Raw genomic sequence first — 23,430 nt, forward strand, 5'->3', positions numbered from 1 at the left:
ACAGTGTGCATGTGTGTGAGTGGGAGCATGCGCAGTCTCACGGGTCTGCCTCCCTCTCACTAGATTCTAGGCTCCTGAGTGGGCGGCCCCTTTCCCTGCTTCTCTGCTCATCTGTTGGATAACCGGCATAGAGGCAGCCACATACCTACATGTTGTGGAGGGTCAAATCCGTATCAAGCATGCTACCTGCTTTACTGCCCGGTCTCCATAGCAACCCTAGGAGGTGGCTCTGACCTTCCGCATTTTGCAGCTGAGGTGTTTGCGGTGCTCAGAGAGGGCGTGGCTTGTGTGATCTACTCAGCCAGTGCACGGTGCTGCCAGGTTTTGATCCCAAAGCCCAGACTCTGTCTGTGGTGCCACACCACCGCTCACACTGTGGCAAACAGAACAAGAAAGTGGGGAGATCATCAAGAGGTAGAAGCTAAGGGGAGCCATGGAGTCTGCAGGGGGTGGGCGGACTCGCTCCCTCTGAAGTCACCTCCCCCTCAGAGTTCACACCGAGAGGCTGCAGGGCAAGCTATGCAAAGCTGTAGACAGAGAAGCAACACTTGGAAAGGCATGAAATCAGTGACCAAAACACAAGCCTCACCTGCCAGAGAGCAAAGCAAATCTCAGTGAGTCAACTCTCCTTCCGTGCGGTGAAACCGTCCCCTCGCTGGGAAGAACAGAGACTGCATTACTGCTGTGAGGCTGCGATAGCACATTCCTGAGGGTTGCAATATTGCAGGAGCATCTGTGTACTTGTGGATGAAAATACAGCTCTCTGGGACAAAATCTTAGGAAAGAATGAACCAGTACTGGTTCTCCCAGAGTTTATTGGGTCAATGCACAGCCATACGCTTACACACACTCTTGTGCATGTCCTTATATACTGTTTGGCAGTTTGCAAAGAGCGCACATAATCAGCCTTCCCACCCACTTGGGGTAGGTATGGCAGATATTATCATCTCCATCTGATGCAGGGAGGTGCGGGCTTAGACATGTTAAGGGACTTGCTCAAGGTAACTCAGATCAAGATGATGGAGCCAGAAGTCAGATTCCAGTTTCTTGCTCTTCATCCACTCAGCTTCGCACTGTGAGATGCTGCAGAGCTGTTTCATGGCCATGAAAAGCATTTGCGTTTTGCTTTTAGTTGGGGCCTTAATCATGTCCTGTCTAGACCATCCCAATCCTCCTGCTCAATTCTTAGCCTCCAATACCCCCAACAGAGCCACCTCGCCCTGCTCAGGAGCCACTCGGGGGCTTGAGCTGGGCTATGGGGTGAAGACGGATGAGCCCAGAGGTGCAGAGAGATAGAGAACAAAGTAGGTAGGGTGCAGAGTAGAAAGTACCCCTCTGCCCATAGACAAAGAAATTCAGGCCTAAGTTTCACGTTAAGTCAACATCTATGACAAGGCATCTGCCTGTGCTCTGGTGAAAATCAGCCTTACACCAGGGCTTCATGCCCAGGCTACATATTCTGGCTATTCTGAGCCTCTTGCGATTTCATATAAATTTTAGAATCAACTTATCATTTTCTACAAAGAAGTCATGTGGGCTCTGATAGCGATTGTGTTAAACCTGTAGATCATTTTGAGGACTATCACCATCTTAACAATGTTAAATCTTTCAATCCATGGACATTGGATGTTTTTCTATTTATTTGATATTTTTCTATCTCTTTCAGCAATGTTTTATAGTTTTCAGAGTATAAGTTTTCACTTTTTATTGAATTTATTCCTATATGTTTTATTCTATTTGATACTATTGTATAAATGGAATTATTTTCATTTTCACATTGTTCATAGCAAGGATGTAAAAATACAATTGATTTTTTATATTGATCTTATACCCTGAAACTTGCTTAATTCATTTATTAATTCTAAAAGTTTTTTAGTAGATTCCTTAGAATTTTCTCTACACAAGGTTATGTCATCTGTGAACAGAATTTTACTCTTCCTTCCAATCTGGATGTCTCTAATTCTTTTTCTTGCTAAATTGCCCTTGCTAGAACCTCCTGCACAGTGTTGACTAGAAGTGATGAGAGTAGATATCCTCTTAAAAGTGTTAAGACTTCTTTTGTGGCCTAGTGTTTGTTCTATGGTGGAGTATGTTCTATGTGTACTTGAAAAGAATGTCTATTCTGCTGCTGTTAGGTGGAGTCCTATAAATGTTGGTTAGCTCGAGTTCGTTTATAGTGCTGTTCAAGTCTTCCTTTCCTTACTGATGTTCTGTTCATTATTGAAAGTGAGATACTGAAGGTTTCAATTGCTATTGTTAACTGTCTATTCTCTTAAGTCTGTCTATTTTTGTATCATGGACTTTCGTACTCTATTATTAGGTGAATATGTTTATAGGTGCCATATCTTCTTGATGGATAGACTTTCATTACTTTACATTGTCCTTCTTTCTCTCTTATAATAATTTTTCGTCTTGAAGTCTTTTCTGTCTGAATTCAGTACAGCTACTCCAGCTTTCTTTTGATCACTGTTTACATGGAGTATCTTTTTCTGTCCTGTCACTTTCAACCTATTTATGTCTTTGAATCTTAAGTAAGTCTCTGTAGATAGTGTACTTATTGTTGGATCATGTTTTTAATCCATTCCACCGACCTCTGCCTTTCAATTGGATATTTTAATCTATTTCCATTTAATATAATTATTCATAAGGAAGGACATGCTATCTTACTATTTTTTTTTCTATGTGTCACATATCCTTTTGGTTCCTCAAATCTTAAATTAGTACTTCATTTTTGGCATACTCTCTTAATTGCCTTGTCATTTCTTTTATTTATCCTCCCCATACCCTCTTTCATCTCTGCCCACCCATTCCCTCCCCACTGCAATCACTACACTGTTAGAATATGTCTTAATTTATATCAATTTAGTCTGGATTAATACCAACTTAATATCAATAGTATATAAAAATCTTCCTTATATATCTCCATAATCCTCTCTCCCACTTACGTTATCATCACCCATTACATCTTTATACATTGTGTGCTCAGCAACATAGATTTATCATTGCTGTTTTATGCAGTTATCTTGTAGGTCAGGTAAGAAAAAAGAGAAGTTACAAAGAAATTAATACTGTCTTAAATATGTATATATTATACCATTCTGCTGGTGTTCCTTATTCTTTATGTGGATTCAAGTTACTATCTTGAGATGAGCCCAGAGGTGCAGAGAGATAGATATTCCCTGCAGGGTTCCCTTTAGCATTTTTTGTAGGACAGGCATGCTGGCAGTAATTTGCTCCTTCATTTGTAAAGAATAATTCTGCTGGCCTTGTGAGTGTGTCCTCCCACTGCAGACTAGAGTAAGGCAGCAAGTGTGGACCACACTCACATGGAGGGCAGAGGGGATACCCAGGCTCCTGAACTTGGAGGGAGATGATGAGGAAATAAAAGTTAGGAGGAAAAAGTGTTGACCAGATCAGCAGGGCCTCATCCTGCAGCACCTTTCGGCTGGGCTGAGATGGCGGTCAGCTGTTGCCAGCAGGAGCCTCGCCCAGGGACATGCGATGACAGGCTGCAGAAAGTCAGAGCCAGGGTCTGGGAGGCTCGCCTGTGGCTTCCTGGCTGAGACATACAGTGATTAGCACAGGGCATTACTGGGGAAATAAGGAAGGAAATGCAATCGGTGGGACAATGGACCCGAGCTGAGTTAGATTAGGAAGTGAGAGAGAAGAGGAACGTGAAAACATGGGCTGAGAGGCATGATATAAGCATCAGAATTCTTTGGTTTGAGGTCACAGAAAGGCAACCCAAATCAGCTGAAGCCAGAAGGGGGAATTTATTGGGAGTTGATCAGAGGTATACCAACCCCTTTGGGAGCTGGAGAACCAAGGATGGTGGTAGTTAAGGGGGCCTAAAGCAAGAGGTACAAGGATCATCTTCTCAAATGTGCATGGTCAGGACATCACCACCGCCACGCAGGACGTTGTCACTGCCACTAGCTCTGGGAGGGCCATTCTAACCACCTCTCGGGCTCTTCATGACACACTCAAGATTAGATCAAAACCAGGCAGCACCTAATGGCTGAGCCTGTGTCACGTGGCCACAGGTAACCACCTGCAGGGACAGAGCAGATCTGTTCTGAGTATAAGGGAGACACATGTGTGTTTGTCAACTTGGATCTAGGACCAGTGAGAGAGGGAGGGGTTGGAGATGCAGGAAGGGAAATGATTGGAAAGCAGGTGGAGGCCATGCCTGCAGAGGGCTGGTCTGTCTGCAGAGAGGAGCATGAGAGCAGCCTTGACCTTGTTGAGAGGTGCGAGTGTGAGAGAGAAGGCCTGGGAAATGTGCACCTTTCCATCTGCCTGGTCCCTGCCTTCGCACAGCACGCAGGTGTCTCCACGGGGAGAAAACTGGTTTTCAGTAATGCAGAACAACCTAAGTGGTGATTCATCGCTTTCTAAATGTGACGCTGGGGAAGGGAAATCGTTTCAGACCTGCTTCCTTGTTGGGCCTGTGTGAGGACAGGGGTGGCTGTTTGAGCCTGGGCAGCTTTGATGCCAGCTGTGACCCGGACCCCCAGCCCCGGCTTTAGGGCAAGGGTGACAGCTTCTTGAAACCTCAGCACATTCTGTCCCCAAGTCCCAGAAAACCACTGGTGAGATCGTATTTCCTTCTCCTCTCAGCTTCTGACTGTCTGAAGCAGGAACTCGGCAGGGGACCCTGCCTGGCCCAGGGTCAGGCCTCGTGGTCTAGGATCATTCCTGCCACTCTCACAGTTCCTTGAGCAAACCCCACCCCCTGGTGGCAGGGCCAGTCCCACTGCCGGCTTCACATACTCCCTAATAGAAGCTTTCCCTTCTGAGAACCCACAGTGATACTTTGTAGTAGAATGAAGTCTGTATCTGAATGCTGGCAATTAAATGTGGAGCCCAGACAGTCATCCAAGTTGAGCAGAGACTTCGGTGAGTAGTACTTATGGGACTCCAATGTTTACAGGTATTAATCCTTAATAAAGCTCTCACTCAGCACCTGCCACCAGAAAACCCAGCTGGCACACTACTCAGTCATTCATTCAACACAGTAAGCATGCCTGGTCCAGCTGCCGGGACACTAGCTGCTGCAAAGTTCAGGGGGACGTGTAACAAGTGCTACAGTGAAGGTTGGGACTAAAGGTTATGGTATCTGAACCAGCTCAGTCCCCAAAGCCATGTCCCCATGGCTCAGTACCCCATGTTCTTGGGCATGGGTGATAGGGAGATATTAAAGGTGCCAAACTCTAAGCATGGAGCACTAAACCAGAAGGTGATGCTGAAACAGGGTCCAGAGGATGCATCAAAGTTGGGTAGGCAAAGAAAGGCAGGTGGAGTGTTTATCCGGCGGGAAGGTCAGCCGTAGTAACAAAGAGGACCAATTATGTAATAGCTCTCCCTCTTACAACCATCTGAATGTTTCCAAGTTGACAATGGGGGCTCGGCTCCACTAGGTCATTGAGGGGCCAGGCTGTGGGGCCACTGCCATCTTCCCCATGGGATTTCCAAGATAGTCCCATTCTAGTCCACCAGCAAGGGATGGCACTCGGAGTGTTGAGGGGAGGAGTCCTGTGGGCCAGGCCTACAAGTGCCATATCACATCTGCTCATAAACCATGGCCAGCACAAAACTGCAAGGAGGCAGGGAAATGTCGAGCAGCTGTATGTGCCCCGAATGAAGGGAAGAACAGATTTGGATGGAGGGCTGGCACTCTGCTCACAGTGGAGCATCAGCAGTGACTAGGGCACACGGTGAATGTGGTAGGGAATGACCAGAGGTGTGCTGGCAAATGTTTAACAACCAGTTCTCCAGAAGAAGAAGAAAGGTTAGTTCTGATTGATAGCATTAGCCGATTTTCTTGATGAATATACTCCCATCACCATCAATTTCAAGCCATAAACATGGAGTTGGGAAGAGATGTGTAGTCACAGCCTAGTATGTAGTTGTATTAGGGTTCTTCAGAGAAACAGCCAATAGGAGGTAGAGGTAGAGGTAAAGGTAGAGGTAGATGTAGAGGTAGAGAGGTGGTAGATAGATAGATAGATAGATAGATAGATAGATAGATAGATAGATCGATCTGCTGCCAGAGGGCAAGACTTTCTTCGATTTTTACCAAGGCAGCAGGGGAAAAGAGATAGAGAATTGGCTCACATAATTATTGAAGCCAAGAAGTCCCAAGATCTGCAGTCCACACGCTGGAGACCCAAGATGGTGTAGTTCTAGTTCAAAGGCCAGCAGGCTCAAGACCCAAGAAGAGCCAATATTCAGTTCAAGTCCAAAGGCAGGGAAAAACTGTCCCAGCTCAAGGCAGCCAGACACTACTACTCAGGTAGTTCAGCCTTTTGTTCTATTTAGGCCCCCCACTGGCTGGATGAGGCCCACCCTCATTAGGTCGGGCAATTTGCTTTATTCCGTTTACTGATTCAAATGTTAATTTCACCCAGACACACCCAGAATAATGCTGGCTGTGCTGTCTAGGTACCCCATGGCTCAGTCAAGTGACCCACAGAATCAGCCAGCACAAATAGTATTTCTGCCATGCAGACAGATGGATGTGAATAATCTAAGAATGTAGGCAGTAAAAAAATGAAGTAAAATAATTAGGACATGATATGTGTTGAGTATGGATTACCTTTGTCTTTTAATATAACTTATTTAATTGTAAGTTTATATAATTAAATTTCTAATCATATCTGTGTCAAACAACTGGCTTGCAAAATGCCTGAGAATTTAATAATCAGCTCTCACACTGTTGGTATCAGCCAGCTGGTCCAGCACACCCCGGCTTGGACAGGAGTGGCATGTGGGGAGCGGGAATATCTGCTGCCTGGCAACCGAGACAGAGACCCCAAGAAGTCAGGTCCCTGCTTCTGTGGCCACTGGGCCAGGGAGCAATGTTTTCCCCTTCCACCTCCAAAGGAGCTCCCTTTGTCCTCTGTGCAGCTTCTGGAACGGGGAGCAGGGCCCTGCTGTATAGATGGCACATTGGTAAACATTAAAGGAAGGTTTACCCTCCAGGCAGCAAATCCCCCTTACCATGCCAGACCATGTGGCAAGCCAGCAGCCAGCAGAGCCCAAACCCAGCCACACTCCCCCCTACTGGACCCGTGTGTGCAGTGCACAGACCACACACAGTACCTGCAGCTCTGCCCGGCATGGAGCTGCCTCCTGCGGGCTGGGAGAGATGCCCCTTGCCACCTCCTCATGGGAAACCGGCCTAATGCGCACCTCCTGAGAAGACCCCCCCCCCCCCCCTGCTAGAGGGGACAACAGGTAAAGACTGCCTCTGGGCCCAGACTCTAGGACACGCAGGTATCTTCTGAGTGGCGCTCTCAGGCCTGCCGCACGTTGCATCACCCGCGGAGCCGCTACAGCTCCCAGTGACTGCTGTGCAGGCCAGCCATGGGGTGGGACCAGTAATTCATTTTCAAAGCCCCCAACACAATGCCAAGGTTGAGAACCACCATCGACATAAAAAGTCCACACGTGCAAAGAATTTTATAAAAATGTCATTTGAGCCAAACAGAGGAGAAGCCTGGCCTGGAAGCAAGAACTCAGCAGACACGCACTGGCTTTGGGCACATGTACCAAAATTGGGTGATATAGGGATTAGCGGCACCTGCGCAAGGACCACACGCAAGTTCGTAAAGATCTCAATGGACTGAGATAAACGCCTCCAAGAAGTGACAGCCTGCAGCTTCTTTATCCCCGTGGAGGTGAAGAGGGGAGTAGGGAAGTCAGCATGCGGGTGGGAGAGAGCAAGGGGAGGTTCAGACTACAGGACAGTTAACAAGACTATGTGCTCTCTTAAAGGGGGTTCCGTTTATTTGCAAGGTGTGCCCACCTGGATGCACAGAAACGATGGACAGGGCCTGCGTAAGGCACAGACCAGCATTTTACTAATCAGTCGTGGGCCTGGGGCAGGACTGCCTACCATGACCTGCCCAGCTGGGAACTCATCACCCTGCGGGGTTACTTCCCATTGAACCCCTTTTGTCCACACATGATGGAAAGTCTTCCTGGCTCTGGACCACGGATGCAAGTGGGTGACCATCCCACCAAGACATGTGCATTTCAGCAGATGCCTTCTGCAGAGTTCTGCCCACTAATTCTTACCACGTGCCTTCAGTGCCTGGCGATGCCTGGCCCAGAGCAGCCCTTTGACGTTGCTAGCATGATGCAGGGGGGACACAGTGAGGGACCAGGACCACTAGGGGGTGAGGGCGGAGGCACAGTGGGAAAGGGGGTCCCTCCTACTTGGGGAGACCTGGTCCCTCCTTGCTCTTGGCTTCCTGCCAGTGAGGGGAGTGGGACAGTTCCTTCAGATAAGCGCCTTGCGTTCTACTCAGGCCTGGATCTGCTCCTGTCTCACTCCGCCCTCCCTCCCGCAGCCTCAGAGGGACACGGAGGGTCCAGAGCCCGTGGAGCAAGCGGGGTGTGTAAGCCTCAGGAAGGAGGGGCTCCATGTCTCTTGCAGTGGCCCCAGGGATCCCCTCATACCTAGAGGCACTGGGAACTGGTCTGAGGGCAGAGAGAGGGAAAGAGCTTCTGTGCCCCTCACAGTCTTTTCCCGGCAGCCTTTGGGGTTCAGCCCAGAGCCTCTGCACCTCTGCTCAGTTCCAGCATTGATCCTGGGAACGCAGGCGAAGCGACTTAATGCTGCAGGAGCGTGGGGGGGGGGGGGGGCGGCGGGGGAGAGACACAGCTGCACAGAAAGAGCGCCTGGGGGTGTTTGCTTAACCAAAACACGTGGGAGGTGACCCTAACTAGGTCTCCAGTCATTGCCCTGCCTCTGGCTGGGAGAAAGGGCCCAGGCTGCATTAGTCACAGGCCATATGGTCGCCCATGTCTTTCCCTCCTGGGTGGCCTCTGCCCCAGCCTAAACTGTCCTGAGGAAGAGGAGTGCACTTCTGTCACTGCGTGGAGTGCGCTGGGTCCGCCTGCCAAGTCAATATTCCTCATGGGGCTTCAGGCTGGGGGTGAAGGGGCATCCGGCAGGCTAAGGGGTACAGAAGCACTTGGTGGCTCTTTCTGGTGGTAGAATCAGCAGTTTCACAGAGGATTGCTCAGCATGATCAGGCTTAGTCGCTGAAAAGGTGTGGGGAAGGGCATTCCACAGAGGGAAGTGCACAGAGGCACACAGGGCAGGGGCTGTGGGTATAAAGGTGAGGGGCACACGGGGCAGGGGCTGTGGGTATAAAGGTGAGAGGCACAGGGGGCAAGGGCTGGGGGAAAAAGGTGAGAGGCACACGGGGCAGGGGCTTTGCGTGAATATAGCTGTGTGTAGCATTAGCAAGAGCTAGGTCACATCAAGACACTTAGTCAAACCTTCTGAGGAGTGGCTGCAGCCAGAACAAGTGACTTGATGCTGAGTAAGAGCTGTGCCTCCGTGTGCTCTGCTCTCTCCCTCAATCTGCCCCCCCCCCCGCCCCCGCCACTTCCTGGTGAGTCCTCGCCTCCCCATCTACCCCTGCTCTCCACTGCCCAGGCCCCGTCATTTCTGCAAGGACTCCACAGTGGGCCCGCTGTGGACTCTTCCCTCCAGCTGCTGACGTTGATAACATACCAATATCGGGGGGGGGGGGGGGTCAGTGGACGGAGGGGCACTAGAAGGATTAGGGAGGGATCATGGTTGTTAGAAGCAGAGAGGCTGTTGTTCAAACCCCTTGGCTTCCAACTAGGAGGACCCCACAGTGCCCAGGCTCAAATGCCTGGCCGGGCACCTGGGTGCTTTCTGGGGCAGAAAGGCGGGCTCTCACCATCCAACACATTCCCTGAGGCTCTCAAACCATGAACTGTCACCGGATGTGGTCGGCATTTGGGTATGTAGAGAGGCTGGCATCATGGAAAGCCTCACACAGGGTAGACACAGCCCTGGGTTCAGACACCCGCCAGGGACAGCATTGTGACTTTGGGCAAGTTATCTAACTTCCCTGTGCCATCTTTCTTCATCTGAAAAGCCATGACAACAGCATCTGCCTCAGGGAGTTTAAGAATTAAATGAGATATTGAATACAAAACACCACTTCATTGCTGGACACAAAGCAGGTACCGAATGAATGATAGTGATTACTGAGATTGCATTCTTGGGCAATTTTTAGGATATTGAGGTAACCCCCCCCCAAACCCCACTATAGCGCTAGAGTTATGCTAGTATTAAAGAGGCACCGCAATGAGCAGAGCCACTCCTCAGGGAACCGCCCTGAGATCCTAGGAACTGAGTCCTCCCACTCCTTCTTATTGCAGGTCCCTTACTCGGTCAGCAGAGAAAGGTAAGGTCCCTACGGGCACCTCCCTGATGGCCAGTCCCCGGGGGACCTGAACGCTGCCAGGCGCGCAGTCACACCTGTCTTTCTATGAACAGGTGGAAGTCCTTGCTCCTGCCCCGCCTCCTGGGCCCTTCTGGCAGGAATCGCAGGACACTGCAGGTCCCATTGGACGGGCCCTGGGGGGCGGGGGAGTCTTTAGCCTGCAGGGGTCTCGGCCAACCTCTCCCCAAGAGCGCTCTCCCACCTCCACTCCCTCACCCCGCAACCCCGACCTCGGCCTGGGCAGGCAGCCAGGACCTGGCGCCCGCAGTAGGAGATTCCCTGCCGCCTCCAGGCGTCAGTGCAGCCCAGGAGCCCTCCCAACGCAGAGGGCGGGTCTGAGCCCTGCACCGCCCAACCGCCCAGGATGCATCGCCGGGTCTCCCTGCGGACCCGCCCGCGCCCCGCCCCGCCCGCGCCCCCGCGGGGCTCAGCTCCCGCACCCACTGCCGCGTGCGCCCTGGCTCCAGGGAAGGGCAACCGGCCGCCCGCTCTGCCCAGGGATTGATTAGCAGAGGTTACCGAACTTCTTAATGGCTCGTTGGGATGGGAGTTAATCTGGGATGGATAAATAATGCATTGAGGCTGATGTAGCCCCAGGCAAGCCTGCGGTCTTCAGCCAGGAGATGAAGCCCAGCGAGCCTCGCTGCTGACGCCAGTGGCCATAGGGCTCTTGCGGGGCATGAGGGGCAATTGGGCGAGAGCAAGAGAAAAGGGAAGTGATGACAGCATGACTGACCCAGCGATTCTGGCCTGGGGGCTGCAGGAACATGCTGAGCCCAAAGGTCAGGCAAGCCAGGAGGGGTAAGTCCAGCTTCGTGGGGCGGGTCTGGGCACAGTGTGTGTGAGACTCCGGGAATGTGTGGTCACTCGGCTGGCTGCTGCAGGGCTTCAGACGGAGGCTGGGTGAGGGACCGGGGTCAGGGCCGTCAGACCTGAGACTGCAGGGGCAGTGGCTGTCACAGTGCCTCCGTGGGTGTGCAGCTTCACCCCACTGTCTGTGTCTTACTGAGTCCTGGGGTTGCTCAATGTGACCAGGCAACAACTTTGGGGAAACTTTGTTCCTTTACCAAAAGGGAAATAAAGCCTGATTCTCACGATTTGTCCCAGCAGCCAACTAACAGTGGCCCCCCAGGGAGGCGGTGCCCTGGCTGCTGAGAAAGCTGGTCAGAGTGGGGGTCCCTCCGCCGCCTGGGGGCCACTAGGCAGAGCCTGTGGGAGTGGCCAAGTCTGGGCTGCAGGAAGCAGTTCCTCTGGACGTGGGGGGAGGTGGTCCCCTGAGGACTCCCAGACAGCTGGGAGGCCTGGAGACTAGGGCGCTGTGGGGTGGAGGGAAGGGGGATAGAGACAGTAAGGGATAGGAGGTGGGAGAGTCTTGCACCCAGTGTCCCTACAGAGCAACCTGGAGGCTTGGGACAAGTCCCAGAGCCAGAGACAGCTTTCTGGACAGCAACTGCTTGGCTAGGGCGTGTTGTCTTAGATGAGAACCTCTGTCTCCTAAGAAAATAGAGTGTGTCTTTCCAGGTGGCCAGTCTGTGGAGGGCTGAGCCTCCTTGTGAGCAAAGAACGTGAGGGTGGTTTGGAGGTGGGTGAGGCAGCTGCCTGGGTAGCTTGGAAACAGTGTCAGACTCACCTGTGTGTATGGCAGGGAACCTCCACCTCCCATGAATGCACAGGCAGCACACGCATCTCAGTAGCCTATCCCAGGCACCTGGAGACTGTGGGGAGTCTGACCCCCCAACATGTAGTTAGAGCCATCAGAACCCCGCCTGTGGGGTGCGCGGATGGAGTGTGACCTGTGGGCCCCGTGGGTAAAGGAGGGCTGTGCATGGCTCTGCTGAGGCTGGGTGCAATCCAGTGACGACACAGCGAGAGAGAGCGGGGTCCACCTCCCTTTCTACATGTGCCTACTCAGCGCGCCACACTTTGCTTGCCCAAATTAAGAAAATACACACTGGATTTTGATGATTGGCAGGAAGAACAGAGCGCAAATATCTCATTAATAATTATTGATAACATGCTGAAATGACAGTATTTGGCTATACTGGGTTCAATCAAATATATTATTAACATTCTTTTCACCTGTTTCATTAGTTTCTTTTAATGTAACTGCTAGAACTACATAGTGGCTCACGCTATATGTCTGCTGGCCAGTGCAGGTCCAGCAAGGTCAGCGCCTCAGCCCAGGGCTCTTGGGAAGCCTGCCTTTGACAACCCAAACTTTTTATGGGCGATTGTTCTGGTCAGTGGTTCTCAGCCAAGAGTGATTTTGCCCCCGGGAGACGCGTGGCACTGTCTGGAGGCGGTCTTGGTTGTTCCGACCGAGGGGTGCTCCTGGCATCTAGTGAGTAGAGGCCAGGGATGCGGCTAAACACCCCACAATGCAGAGGACGGCCCACGACAAAGATTATCTGGTCCAAAATGTCAATAGTGCTGATGTTGAGAAACCCTCTACTAGATGATATTACCTGACAAGATGTGTTAAAGATATAATTTATGATGCTATTCATCAGGCATTAATAGCGATCACCCACAAAAATGTGTGATCATAAACCATGACAAGAAGCATTCTAAGAGCACAGACTGTAAGTGAAGCGTCCAGAGGAAGTGAGGGTGCTTGAGCTGTAAGCTGAGGAATGATGGGCACCTGCCTAGGCACAGGGTAATGGAAGGAGGAGGCCACGTTCCAGGCATGTGCCACGGGAGGACAGGGTGCACTGGGCCAGGAGGTGGAGCGGGGCAGGAGGAGGCAGCAGACACAGCCTGAGGCTGAGGCCAGGTCAAGGATTGGGTCCCACCAGGGGCAGGCTCACAGCTCGTTAAGGAATCACCCTCCCTCGAGACATTTTGGGAGAAATAGAGACCATTAGATACATGTGCCTTGAAAAATGTGGGCTCTGGTACGGAAGAACTTTCATCAAGACTCATTCCAACCTTTTAGCAATTGAGCAGGATACACTCCCTGACTACGCCACGGCGAGGGCCTAGGTCGTTGTGTGAGAAAGCCTGGGTCTCTTCCTGGGAAATTAATATCATCAGCCCAACCAACCAGCTCAGGAGCTCTGGCGTTTGGCAAAAGGCTGCTCTACAGACAGGGACTTCCCAGGGACTCCTCCCTGTCAGCCCCTGGCAGGTCCCCAGGGGACAGGTCCCCAACCTCTCATCTCTTTCCCGGGGACAGGGAGGTGCCAGGATTGAGAACCTCCCAGGGAAAACCCTACTGTCTCTTCTTGCATATAGAACCACATTTGGTCAACTGTTGTGTCCTGGCTGAGCTCAACTTCCAAGAAGTAGTTAGAGACAGGTGTCAACACACTCACACACACACACACACACACACACACACACACACACACACGGACACTACTAATTCAAAAAGCAGGGAAGCATCCAAACCAGCTGAAAATGGTTCAAAACAGGCCAATAAATTAAAATAAGTTGTGCATCACACAATTCAAATTCATTTCAGGAAAGTGGTCCAGATTGCTGGGCACCAACTCAAACTGGTCACGAATGCCATGATGATTCAGGCGGTCAGCGCACTGAAGCCAGGCCAGCTATTTGAAACCAGGTGTGGCTGGCCCTGTCGCACTCAGCTCCTGCCCGGATCCGAGGGTCCCTTCTAGGGAGCCCTCCCGGTGCTGGGATCCCACAAGCCATTCCTCCGCTGAGTCCCGCTGCCTTATGCCCAGAGTGGGGCTGGGAGAGATGGCTCAGCACTGCCCCTGCCAGTTTTCTCAGAAGAAAAATAGGAGAAATCCACTGAAACGCCAGGCTTTGTGTCCTATACAGGAGCTAGTCACCAACCTGTGTGCTCTGTGGCACTCTAAATGTGGCAGTCTGTCTTTAAGGATGGAAAATAAAAGCATATGATAGGTGCCTGCACTCCTGGGAGCAATGTGCGGTTTTCCAGATGAGGGAGGGAGTGAAGCCACAAGCGCATGCCTGCTGCACACCCTCCGTGTGCCTCCTCTCTCACTCAGCCCAGGCCCTGGCTCCTCCCCATCAATCAGAGCCCCAAACACTTGTCCCTGCTGCTACCCCAGCCAGCTGGGATTGCTCCCCTTTCTGAAATCCCATTCTCACAGGGCTTGTTTCTTCAAAGATTTGTGTAGACCCCCAAACTGGACTAAGGCCTCCTCGGTGCTGCTAGCACCACCCAGATAGAGGTTCATGGCTCTGGACTCTGCCTGTGTCACTCATGCAGCATCCTTCCCAGCCATCATCATCTCTCACCTGGACTATGACAGTAGAACTCTGCCTCAGCCAACCCACACCATCTATTTTCCACTCCAAAGCCAGAGCCATCTTTTCAGATATAAATCCACCATGCACCCACCTCCAACCCCAACTGGGAATCCAAAGCTCTTACCATGGCCCACAAGGGCCCTCTTATAGTCTAGCCACTGACCAAATCTCCGGCCTCCTCTGACTCTCCAAGCTCCGGGCACACTGGCCTATCTGTTCCTCAGCTGTTGCAATGGGCCTCCTACCACAGGGCCTTGGCACACACTTTTCCTTCCTGGAATGCCTCTCTCTCTCTCTCTCTCTCTCTCTCTCTCTCACACACACACACACACACACACACACACACACACACACATTCCTTAACTTGGACTCACCCTCCAGTTCTCAGCTCAGTTGCCACCAAAAATGTCCTCCCACACACCTCAGTCTCAGCTGGGTTCTCTGCTTTTCTGCTTTGCTCTTCTTAACAACATGCACCTTGCATGAATTCCAGTTGTACACTCCTCAGTGGGTTTATCTGTAAATGTCTGCCACTCCACTGGACTGTGAACTGTGAGGGCAGGGGCCAGGCACTTGGTGGTCACTCAGTATATATATATTAGGAAGGAAGGAAAGAAGGAAGGCATGGAGGGAGGGAGGAAGAAGGGAGGGAGGGAGGGGGGAGGGAGGAAAGAAGGAAGGAAGGAAGGAAGGAAGGAAGGAAGGAAGGAAGGAAGGAAGGAAGGGAGGGAGAACCTCTTTGGGGTGATCGATCGTGGAGCTCCTGGACTGAGAGGGGGCACTGGCTGGGCTGAGGGATCTCCCCCCAGTGCACAAATTTCGTGCACTGGGACTCTAGTTTTATTTATTTATTTTTAATTTAATAAATCTTTATTGTTCAGATTATTACAATTGTTCCTCTTTTTTCCCGCCATAGCTCCCCTCCACCCGGTTCCCACCCCACCCTCTGCCCTTACCTCCCCCGCACTGTCCTCATCCATAGGTGTACGCTTTTTGTCCAATCTCTTCCTGCACCTCCCACACCCCTTTCCCCCAAGAATTGTCAGTCCACTCCCTTTCTATGCCCCTGATTCTATTATATTCACCAGTTTATTCTGTTCATCAGATTTTTTATTCACTTGATTTTTAGATTCACTTGTTGATAGACATGTATTAGTTGTTCATAATTTTTATCTTTACCTTTTTCTTCTTCTTCCTCTTCTTCAAGAATACCTTTCAGCATTTCATATAATATTGGTTTGGTGGTGATGAACTCCTTTAGCTTTTTCTTATCTGTGAAGCTCTTTATCTGCCCTTCAATTCTGAATGATAGCTTTGCTGGGTAGAGTAATCTTGGTTGTAGGTTCTTGCTATTCATCACTTTGAATATTTCTTGCCACTCCCGTCTGGCCTGCATAGTTTCTGTTGAGAAATCAGCTGACAATCGTATGGGTGCTCCCTTGTAGGTAATTAACTGTTTTTCTCTTGCTGCTTTTAATATTCTCTCTTTGTCTTTTGCTCTTGGCATTTTAACTATGATGTGTCTTGGTGTGTGTGGTCCTCTTCAGACTCCTTTTGTTTGGGGTTCTGTGTGCTTCCTGGACTTGTAAGTCTATTTCTTTCACCAGGTGGGGGAAGTTTTCGGTCATTATTTATTCAAATAGGTTTTCAATATATTGCTCTCTCTCTTCTTCTGGCACCCCCATAATTCAGATGTTGGTACGCTTGAGATAATCCTAGAGGCTCCTTACACTATCTTCAAATTTTTGGATTCTTATTTCTTTTTGCTTTTCTGGCTGAGTGTTTTTTGCTTCTTTGTATTTCAACTCTTTGACTTGATTCTTGTGGTCCTCTAGTCTGCTGTTAGGTCTCTGTATATTTTTTATTTCAGACAGTGTATGTTTAATTTCTAGTTGGTCCTTTTTCATATCCTTGAGGGTCTCGTTAAATTTATCAGCCTTTTCTAGGAAATTCTTGAAAAACCTTATAACTGTGGTTTTGAACTCTATATCCAGTCGTTTGTTTTCCTCCATTTCTTTCATTTGTGATCTGTTTCTTTGTCTCCACATTTTTGCTGCTTCCCTGAGTTGGCAGAGTAGCTTTGTGTGGTAGGTGTCCTCTAGGGCACAGTAGCTCAGCCTCTCCAGTTACCTGAGGTGGACACTCTTGGTGCACCCCTTTGTGGGCTGTGTGCTCAGCCTTGTTGTAGTTAAGTCTTGATTGTTGTTGGTATCACTGGGAGGAATTGACCTCCAGGCCAATTGGCTGTGAGGATCAGCTGTGTCTACGCTGGGAGAACTTCTGTGCTGGAGACACTCTTATGAGACAAGACTTGCAAAATTGCAAAAGCTTCTGTGCTCAGCTTGGATGGGGCGGAGTCTCAGGGTGGAGCAGACAGCCTTGGTTTCCCATCAGCCCTGCCCTATGAGGCCCCTGGGTTTCAGTGCCCCTCAGTAATTGCTGCAAGCACCTCTGAGAGAAAGCCACCCTCAAGTTTCGCCCACTGCCAGACAGTCCAGTTTCTCCCCGAATGAGTCTGGGTTCCCAGAAACTTGCCCGGAACTGGGGTTCAATGCAGTTGGGAACTTCTGTCTCCCTCCTGCTTTAGAAAGCCAGCTGCGCAGTCAGCCTCCCATGCATTCAGCAGTCCGTCCTCTCTGCACTCACATGCACACACCTCCAGACCTCTGCCTTATGCAGCTCCGAGTCTCAGTGTGCTTTCTTTTTCCTGACAGTCCAGATTCCCCCCAAAATGAGTTGTGTTTCCCAGCATCTCGCCAGGGACTCGAGTTCAGTGCAGTCAGGAGTGTCCTTCTCCCTCCTGCTTTAGAAAGCCAGCCGAGCACTCAGCCGCCCGTGCACACAGCCGCCCGTCCTCTCCATGTGCCAGTCTCCGTACCTCAGCCTTTTATAGTTCCTCTGAGTCTCAATGTGCTTTCCTCTTTTCTTCTAGTTGTAGAATTTCCACTCAGCCAGGTTTCCTGTGGTTCTGGATGGTGTCCATTTTGTCTTTTAGTTGTAGTTTTGATATTGTTGTGCGAGGCACCAGTTTAGGTGTTTACCTATGTCGCCATCTTGGTTTCTCCATGGGACTCTAGTTTTAAAATAAAATTGACCTTTGCCATTAGGAGCCCCCTTCAGTGTGTGTATATTAGTGTGTGTGTGTGTGTGTGTGTGTGTGTGTATCTATTTATTTCAGAGAGGAAGGGAGAAGGAGGGAGAGATAGAAACATCAATGATGAGAGAGAATCATTTATCGGCTGCCTCATGCATGCTTCCTACTAGGTATCAAGCCTGCAAACCAGGCATGTGCCCTGACTGGGAATGGAACCACAACCTTCCATTTCATGGGTTAATGCTCAACCACTGAGCCACACCAGCTGGGTGAGTTCCCTTCTTTTAGAGGAAATTGTTAGGCTGATGAGCAAAGCTATGGCAGGGTTAGCTCTCTCCTTTAGCAGGAGTACCAGTGTCTTGTAAGCCTTGGTGATTGTGCAGAGCCTGGACTACACTTTGGGAATGTAGAGAGAAAGTCCTTTGACTTTCTTTTATGAGTGATAGAGAGTACTTCCAGTGGCCTTACTCTCATAATTATACCACGATGAGGCATCATGTTCACATCTCAACGGATATGGAAGGAGAATCATGGGTGCCCTGCCAACAAGTGGTGGAATTCATATTCATGTCTTTCTTACTCTGAGGCCCCTGACATCTCTGCCTCACCCAGCACAGGGATTCATGATAGCCACAAACCACTGTTCACTGTCCCCTATGTGTCTCCTAGAAGCCATGGATTCTGAGTAATAAGAAGCAGTGATATTTTTAAGAAGATGCCCAACACATATGAACATAGAGATTAGATTTAGACAACTGTTGAAATATTTAAGGTTGAATTATTAATATGTAATGGAAAACTAAGCAAATGAAAAAATAAGGCAATTATGAACTCCAGGAAAAGCAAACAGTGATGCATGAAAGGAAAAATTACTACAGTTCACAACATAGCTCAACTGGGACCAGCAATTACGTAGTACTAATAATGCTAATTCTGTGTATTGACCAAACCAAAATTGTAATAGAACTATATTGGGAGGCTGGGATGGGTGCTTGTGTGTGGTGGGGACAGGGGAGTGAAAGCAATAAAATCCTCACCTTCCATAATGAAAAGTTAACAGATAATTCTTAAAAGAGAAAATCAAGAAATAATGTGGCATAAAAATGAGCTGTGGCCCACAGATCAATGGAACAGAACAGAGAGCCCAGAAATAAACCCATGCAATTAATTTATGACAACAGAGCCAGCAATATACAATGGGGAAAGGATAAATAGTGTTGGGAAAACTGGACAGCCACATGCAAGAGTGTGAAGCTGGATGCCTATCTTATCCCACACACAAAAATCAACTCAAAATGATGAAAGATGTGAATGTAAGACCTGAAATCCTAGAAGAAAACATAGGGGATAAGCTCCTCGACCTCAGTCTTAGTGATGATTTTTTGGATTTGACCAAAAGCAAAGGCAACAAAAGCAAAAATAAACAAGTGGGACTACATCAAACTAAAAACCTGCTCAGCAAAGAAAGTCATCAACAAAATGAAAAGATAACCTACAGAGAACATATTTGCAAAGCATAGATTTGATAAGGGGTTAATATCCAAAATCTATAAAGAACTTCTACAATTCAATAACCCCCTCAAAAAATCCAATTTAAAAATGGACTGAAGAACTGAATAGACATTTTTTTTCAAAGAAAAAATACAACCCTAACCAGTTTGGCTCAGTGGATAGAGCGTCGGCCTGCAGACTGTAGGGTCCCAGGTTTGATTCTGGTCAAGGGCATGTACCTTGGTTGCGGGCACATCCCCAGTAAGGGGTGTGCAGGAAGCAGCTGATCGATGTTTCTCTCTCATCGATGTTTCTAACTCTCTATTCCTCTCCCTTTCTGTCTGTAAAAAAATCAATAAAATATATTTTTTAAAAAAATAAAAAATACAAATGACCAACAGGCACATGAAAAGGTGCTCAACATCACTAATCGTCAAGGAAATGCAAATCAAAACCACGTGAGATATCACCTTATTCCTGTTAGAATGGCTGTTACCAAAAACAGAAGTGATAACAAATGTTGGCAAGGATGTGGAGAAAAGGAATCCTGGCCCACTATTGGTGGGAATGTAAACTGGTGCAGCCACTATGGAAAACAGTATGGAAGTTTCTCCGAAAATTAAAAATGGAACAATCATATGGTCCAGCAATCCCACATCTGGTTCTACATCCAAAGGAAATGAAAACAGGATCGCAAAGGGATTTCTGTGCTCCCATGTTCACTGAAGCACTATTCACAATAACCAAGGTCTGGAAACAACCTACATGTCCATCAGTGGCTGGAGGGATAAAGAAGATGTGGTACATATTATACACTATATATTTTATATACAGTATAACATTGTGTTTTATATATATATATATACATATACATATATATATATATATATATATATATATATATATACATACATACATATATATACAGTCGACCCTTAAATAGCATGGGGGGCTTGGGACACTGACCCCCATGCAGTCAAAAATCCGTGTATAACTTTTGACTCCCCCAAAACTTAACTACTAACATCCTGCTGTTGACCGGAAGACTTGCCAATAGCATAAACAGTGAATTAACATATATTTTGTATGTTATAAGAGTTATATGCTGTATTTTTACAATAAAATAAACTAGAAAATATAAAATGTTATTAAGAAAATCGTAAGAGAATACATTTACAGTACTATACGTATTTATTGAAAAAATCTGCATATAACTGGACCCATGCAGTTCAAGCCTGTTGTTCAAGGGTCTACTGTATACATATTACATAACATATATTTTTATATATACAATGGAATATTATTCAACCATGAGGAAGAAGGAAATCCTGCCATTGGTGGCAACATGGATGGACCTTGGGGCATTGTGCTGAGTGAACTAGGCCAGACAGAGAGACAAGTACTGCAGAGCTTTTTTGTATGTGGGATCTAAAAAGAAAAAGCCAACTCACAGAGATGGTGCGGAAACGTGGCCACCACGGGCTGGGGTGGAGAACAGGAAGAGGTTGGTGTGAGGGTCCGCATTGTCAGCTGTAAGATGAATGAGGTCTGAGGTTCTAATGGAGTAAGCATGGTGACTATAGAGATAACACAGTATGGGTCATTGAACTTTGCTAAGAGAGCAGAACTTAAATGTTCACACTAAAAAAAAAAAAAGGTAAATATGTGAAGGTGATGGAATGATGGATGTGTTAATTAGTTAAGTGGATGAATCAAAAAGAAAAAAGATTAAATAAATACTGTTTAGAAATGTAGAGATAAATATCAAAGGAACCAACTAAAGTGGTTGGAAGTGGCTGCCTCTGGGGGTGGGGAATTAAGGGGTAGAAGGACAGGAGACTGCAGGTATCACCCCAAGGCTTGAAATGTGGTGGAGGGGCGCTAGTCTAGAGGTCATGTGACCTCACGCCAGTTCAAATGGGAGGGTGGTTCAGAGGGAAGTTTCTGCTCTTAAGGGCGCCCCTGGGTTCACAGACCTTTAATTGCTTGGCTCTGAGTGGTGGACCTCCGAGGTGTGCCCGCGCTGCCCGCCAGGGCTTGGCAGGTACTCGGAGGGCTCCCTAAGTCCTGAGGGAGGGACAGCAAAGGGAGGGTGCTTACTTTGGTGGTATAGCGTCTGTCTGTGCCTGAAATGCAGAGAGAACCAGGGCTCGGAGAGCGGTTAGAGAGGCCTGCCAAGGCAGCGGTCCATGAGAACAGGTCACGGAGGGTGGAGCCAGGGTCTGGGCCAGAGCTCGGCCAGGGACTGGAGGTCTGACAGGCAGGAGCCTGTGGTGGAGAAGGAGGGCCAGGGAGACTCACCCAGGGGTCCCCTCGGCCAGGCCAAGCCCTGGCGCTGCTGCTCAGAGCTGCCACCTTCCCCGAGGGCTGCAGCCTCCCGCCTGGACACCGTCCACCACTGGCCAGCCTTCCACCTCACAGTGCTCTCTCCTTTCTCCCTTCCAGAAGTTTGCTCAGGACCAAAATTAAACTGCAGATGCCCTCAGATGAGCAAAGTGACTAGGATAAGTCCCAGGGGCCTGGTCATAGGAATAATTCCTGATTTGGGTGTCTTTGAACAGCCATGGCCTCAAAGAACATTGCAGCCTGATTTTTTCAATACCACTTATCCTAGCATTTTCCTTGTTCACTCCTAATATTTTTCCTTTTTTTATTTTATTAATCCTTATCCAAGGATATTTATTCCATTGATATTTTAGAGAGAGTGGAAAGGAGGGATGGATGGGGAGAGAGAGAGAGACATTGATTGATTGCCTACACCCTGACTGGGCTGGATATCGAACCTGCAACCCAGGTCCATGCCCTTGACTGGGAATTGAACCCATGATCCTTTGATGAGAGGGCCAACGCTGCAACCACTGAGCACACCAGCCGGGGCTCTTACTTTTTAATTGTGGCATAATTTACATAAAGTAAAGTGCACAGGTCACAGGTGTGCAGATGGATCAAGAGAAGGAGCGTTTCCTTCAACCCCAGATGCTCCCTGCGTCTCTCCCAGTCCCTCCTTGCAACCGACTCCCTCCCTGACTGTCACCATGGAGCGCTGTGCGCCTGTTCTTCATGTAAATGGAATAATCACAGTGGGGACTCTCTCTTTCTAACGTTCTTCAGGGAAGGGAGGACCGTGGGAAGAGTGCTGGGTGTGGTTCGGGCGTGAAGACATGTGCTGGACTTCCACTTACATGCACCGCCCCCCCCACCCCCCGCCGCCCAGTTTAGTCCTTACACCAACACTGTGAGACAGGGAGGAAGTGGAGGCAGCATCAGGAAGATGCTCCAGTCACACTCCTAACAGGACTGGAGCAGCTCAGCATAGTGCTGCTGCTCTGAGGTCTGAGAAGCCTCTGCCACCCACACCTCCACCCCGAAGTCTAGCTGTGTCTGGAGGCCAGGGGCCAGGCGGTGTCACCAAGCAAACTGGGCCCCGTGCTGCAGGATGTCTGCTTCCTGGCCAGCACCTCTCTCCACAGGCAGGTATTCACAACGCTGTCGCCAGGCAGGGGCAGAAACAGAAGGTGGGCTCTGCCACCCACTCTGGCCTGGTTTGGCTCAGATTTGTTCATCTGAAAGGCAGTCTGGCCACACAGCAGGTGTGGGAAAGGCGAGGGGTCAGGATTAAATGGGTTGAGGAGGGTGGGCACCTCAACCAGGGGTGGCTGCAGGGCTAGCATTGGTGCCCAGGTGCGTGGGCTCAGGCAGGCCTGGCCCCCTCCACTGCTGACGCCGAGAAACCAGCATGGGCCGCTGTGGTGTTGCAGCGCCACATTTCTGACAAAATCAGCAGCTCTAATGCCCCTCCGATGGCTTCTCCCCCGCACATGAGGAGTTAGACTCATTTATTTAAACCCTATGCACTGCCCTAACCGGTTTGGCTCAGTGGATAGAGTGTCGGCTTGTGGACTCAAGGGTCCCAGGTTTGATTCCGGTCAAGGGCATGTACCTTTGTTGCGGACACATACCCAGTGGGGAGTGTGCAGGAGGCAACTGATCAATGTTTCTCTTTCATCGATGTTTCTAAATCTCTATCCCTCTCCCTTCCTCTCTGTAAAAAATAATAATAATAATAATACAAAATAATAATAATAAAAAAAATAAACCCTATGCACTGACCAAGTGTTTAACCCGAGCAGAGACACAGCTTGGGCCTATGAACTCAGGGAGCCTGCTTGAGAGCAAACACAGCTCATGAAGCAACTTTACTGTGCCCTCCACAGCCCGGGGCCAGGCCTGACAAGGCCAACAACGCTGGGCACCCTCGATAATAAAAGCCCTAGCTCAGCACTCGTTCGCCAAATTCGAGACCAGCTCAGCGTGTCCATGCCG

The 23,430-nt window shown here is 49.2% G+C and overlaps 1 protein-coding gene across 6 annotated transcripts in view; it reads left to right on the top strand.

Annotated features, from left to right (window-relative positions):
- The first annotated feature begins 10,838 nt into the window (after window positions 1–10,838).
- The window catches only part of ARHGAP22 (Rho GTPase activating protein 22), a 162,077-nt gene continuing 149,485 nt past the window's right edge, over window positions 10,839–23,430 (top strand). For all 6 annotated transcript variants that reach the window (XR_013959022.1, XR_013959023.1, XM_080641300.1 and 3 more), the window contains exon 1: window positions 10,839–11,078. Coding sequence is in view for 4 of the 6 variants with exons in the window: in XM_080641300.1 (XP_080497426.1) it covers window positions 11,045–11,078 (34 nt within the window). In the remaining 2 variants the exon portion in view is untranslated. The remainder of the gene's footprint in view (window positions 11,079–23,430) is intronic.

The sequence above is a fragment of the Plecotus auritus genome (assembly GCF_963455305.1).
Source record: "Plecotus auritus genome assembly, chromosome: 9".
NCBI classification, from domain to species: Eukaryota; Metazoa; Chordata; class Mammalia; order Chiroptera; family Vespertilionidae; genus Plecotus; species Plecotus auritus.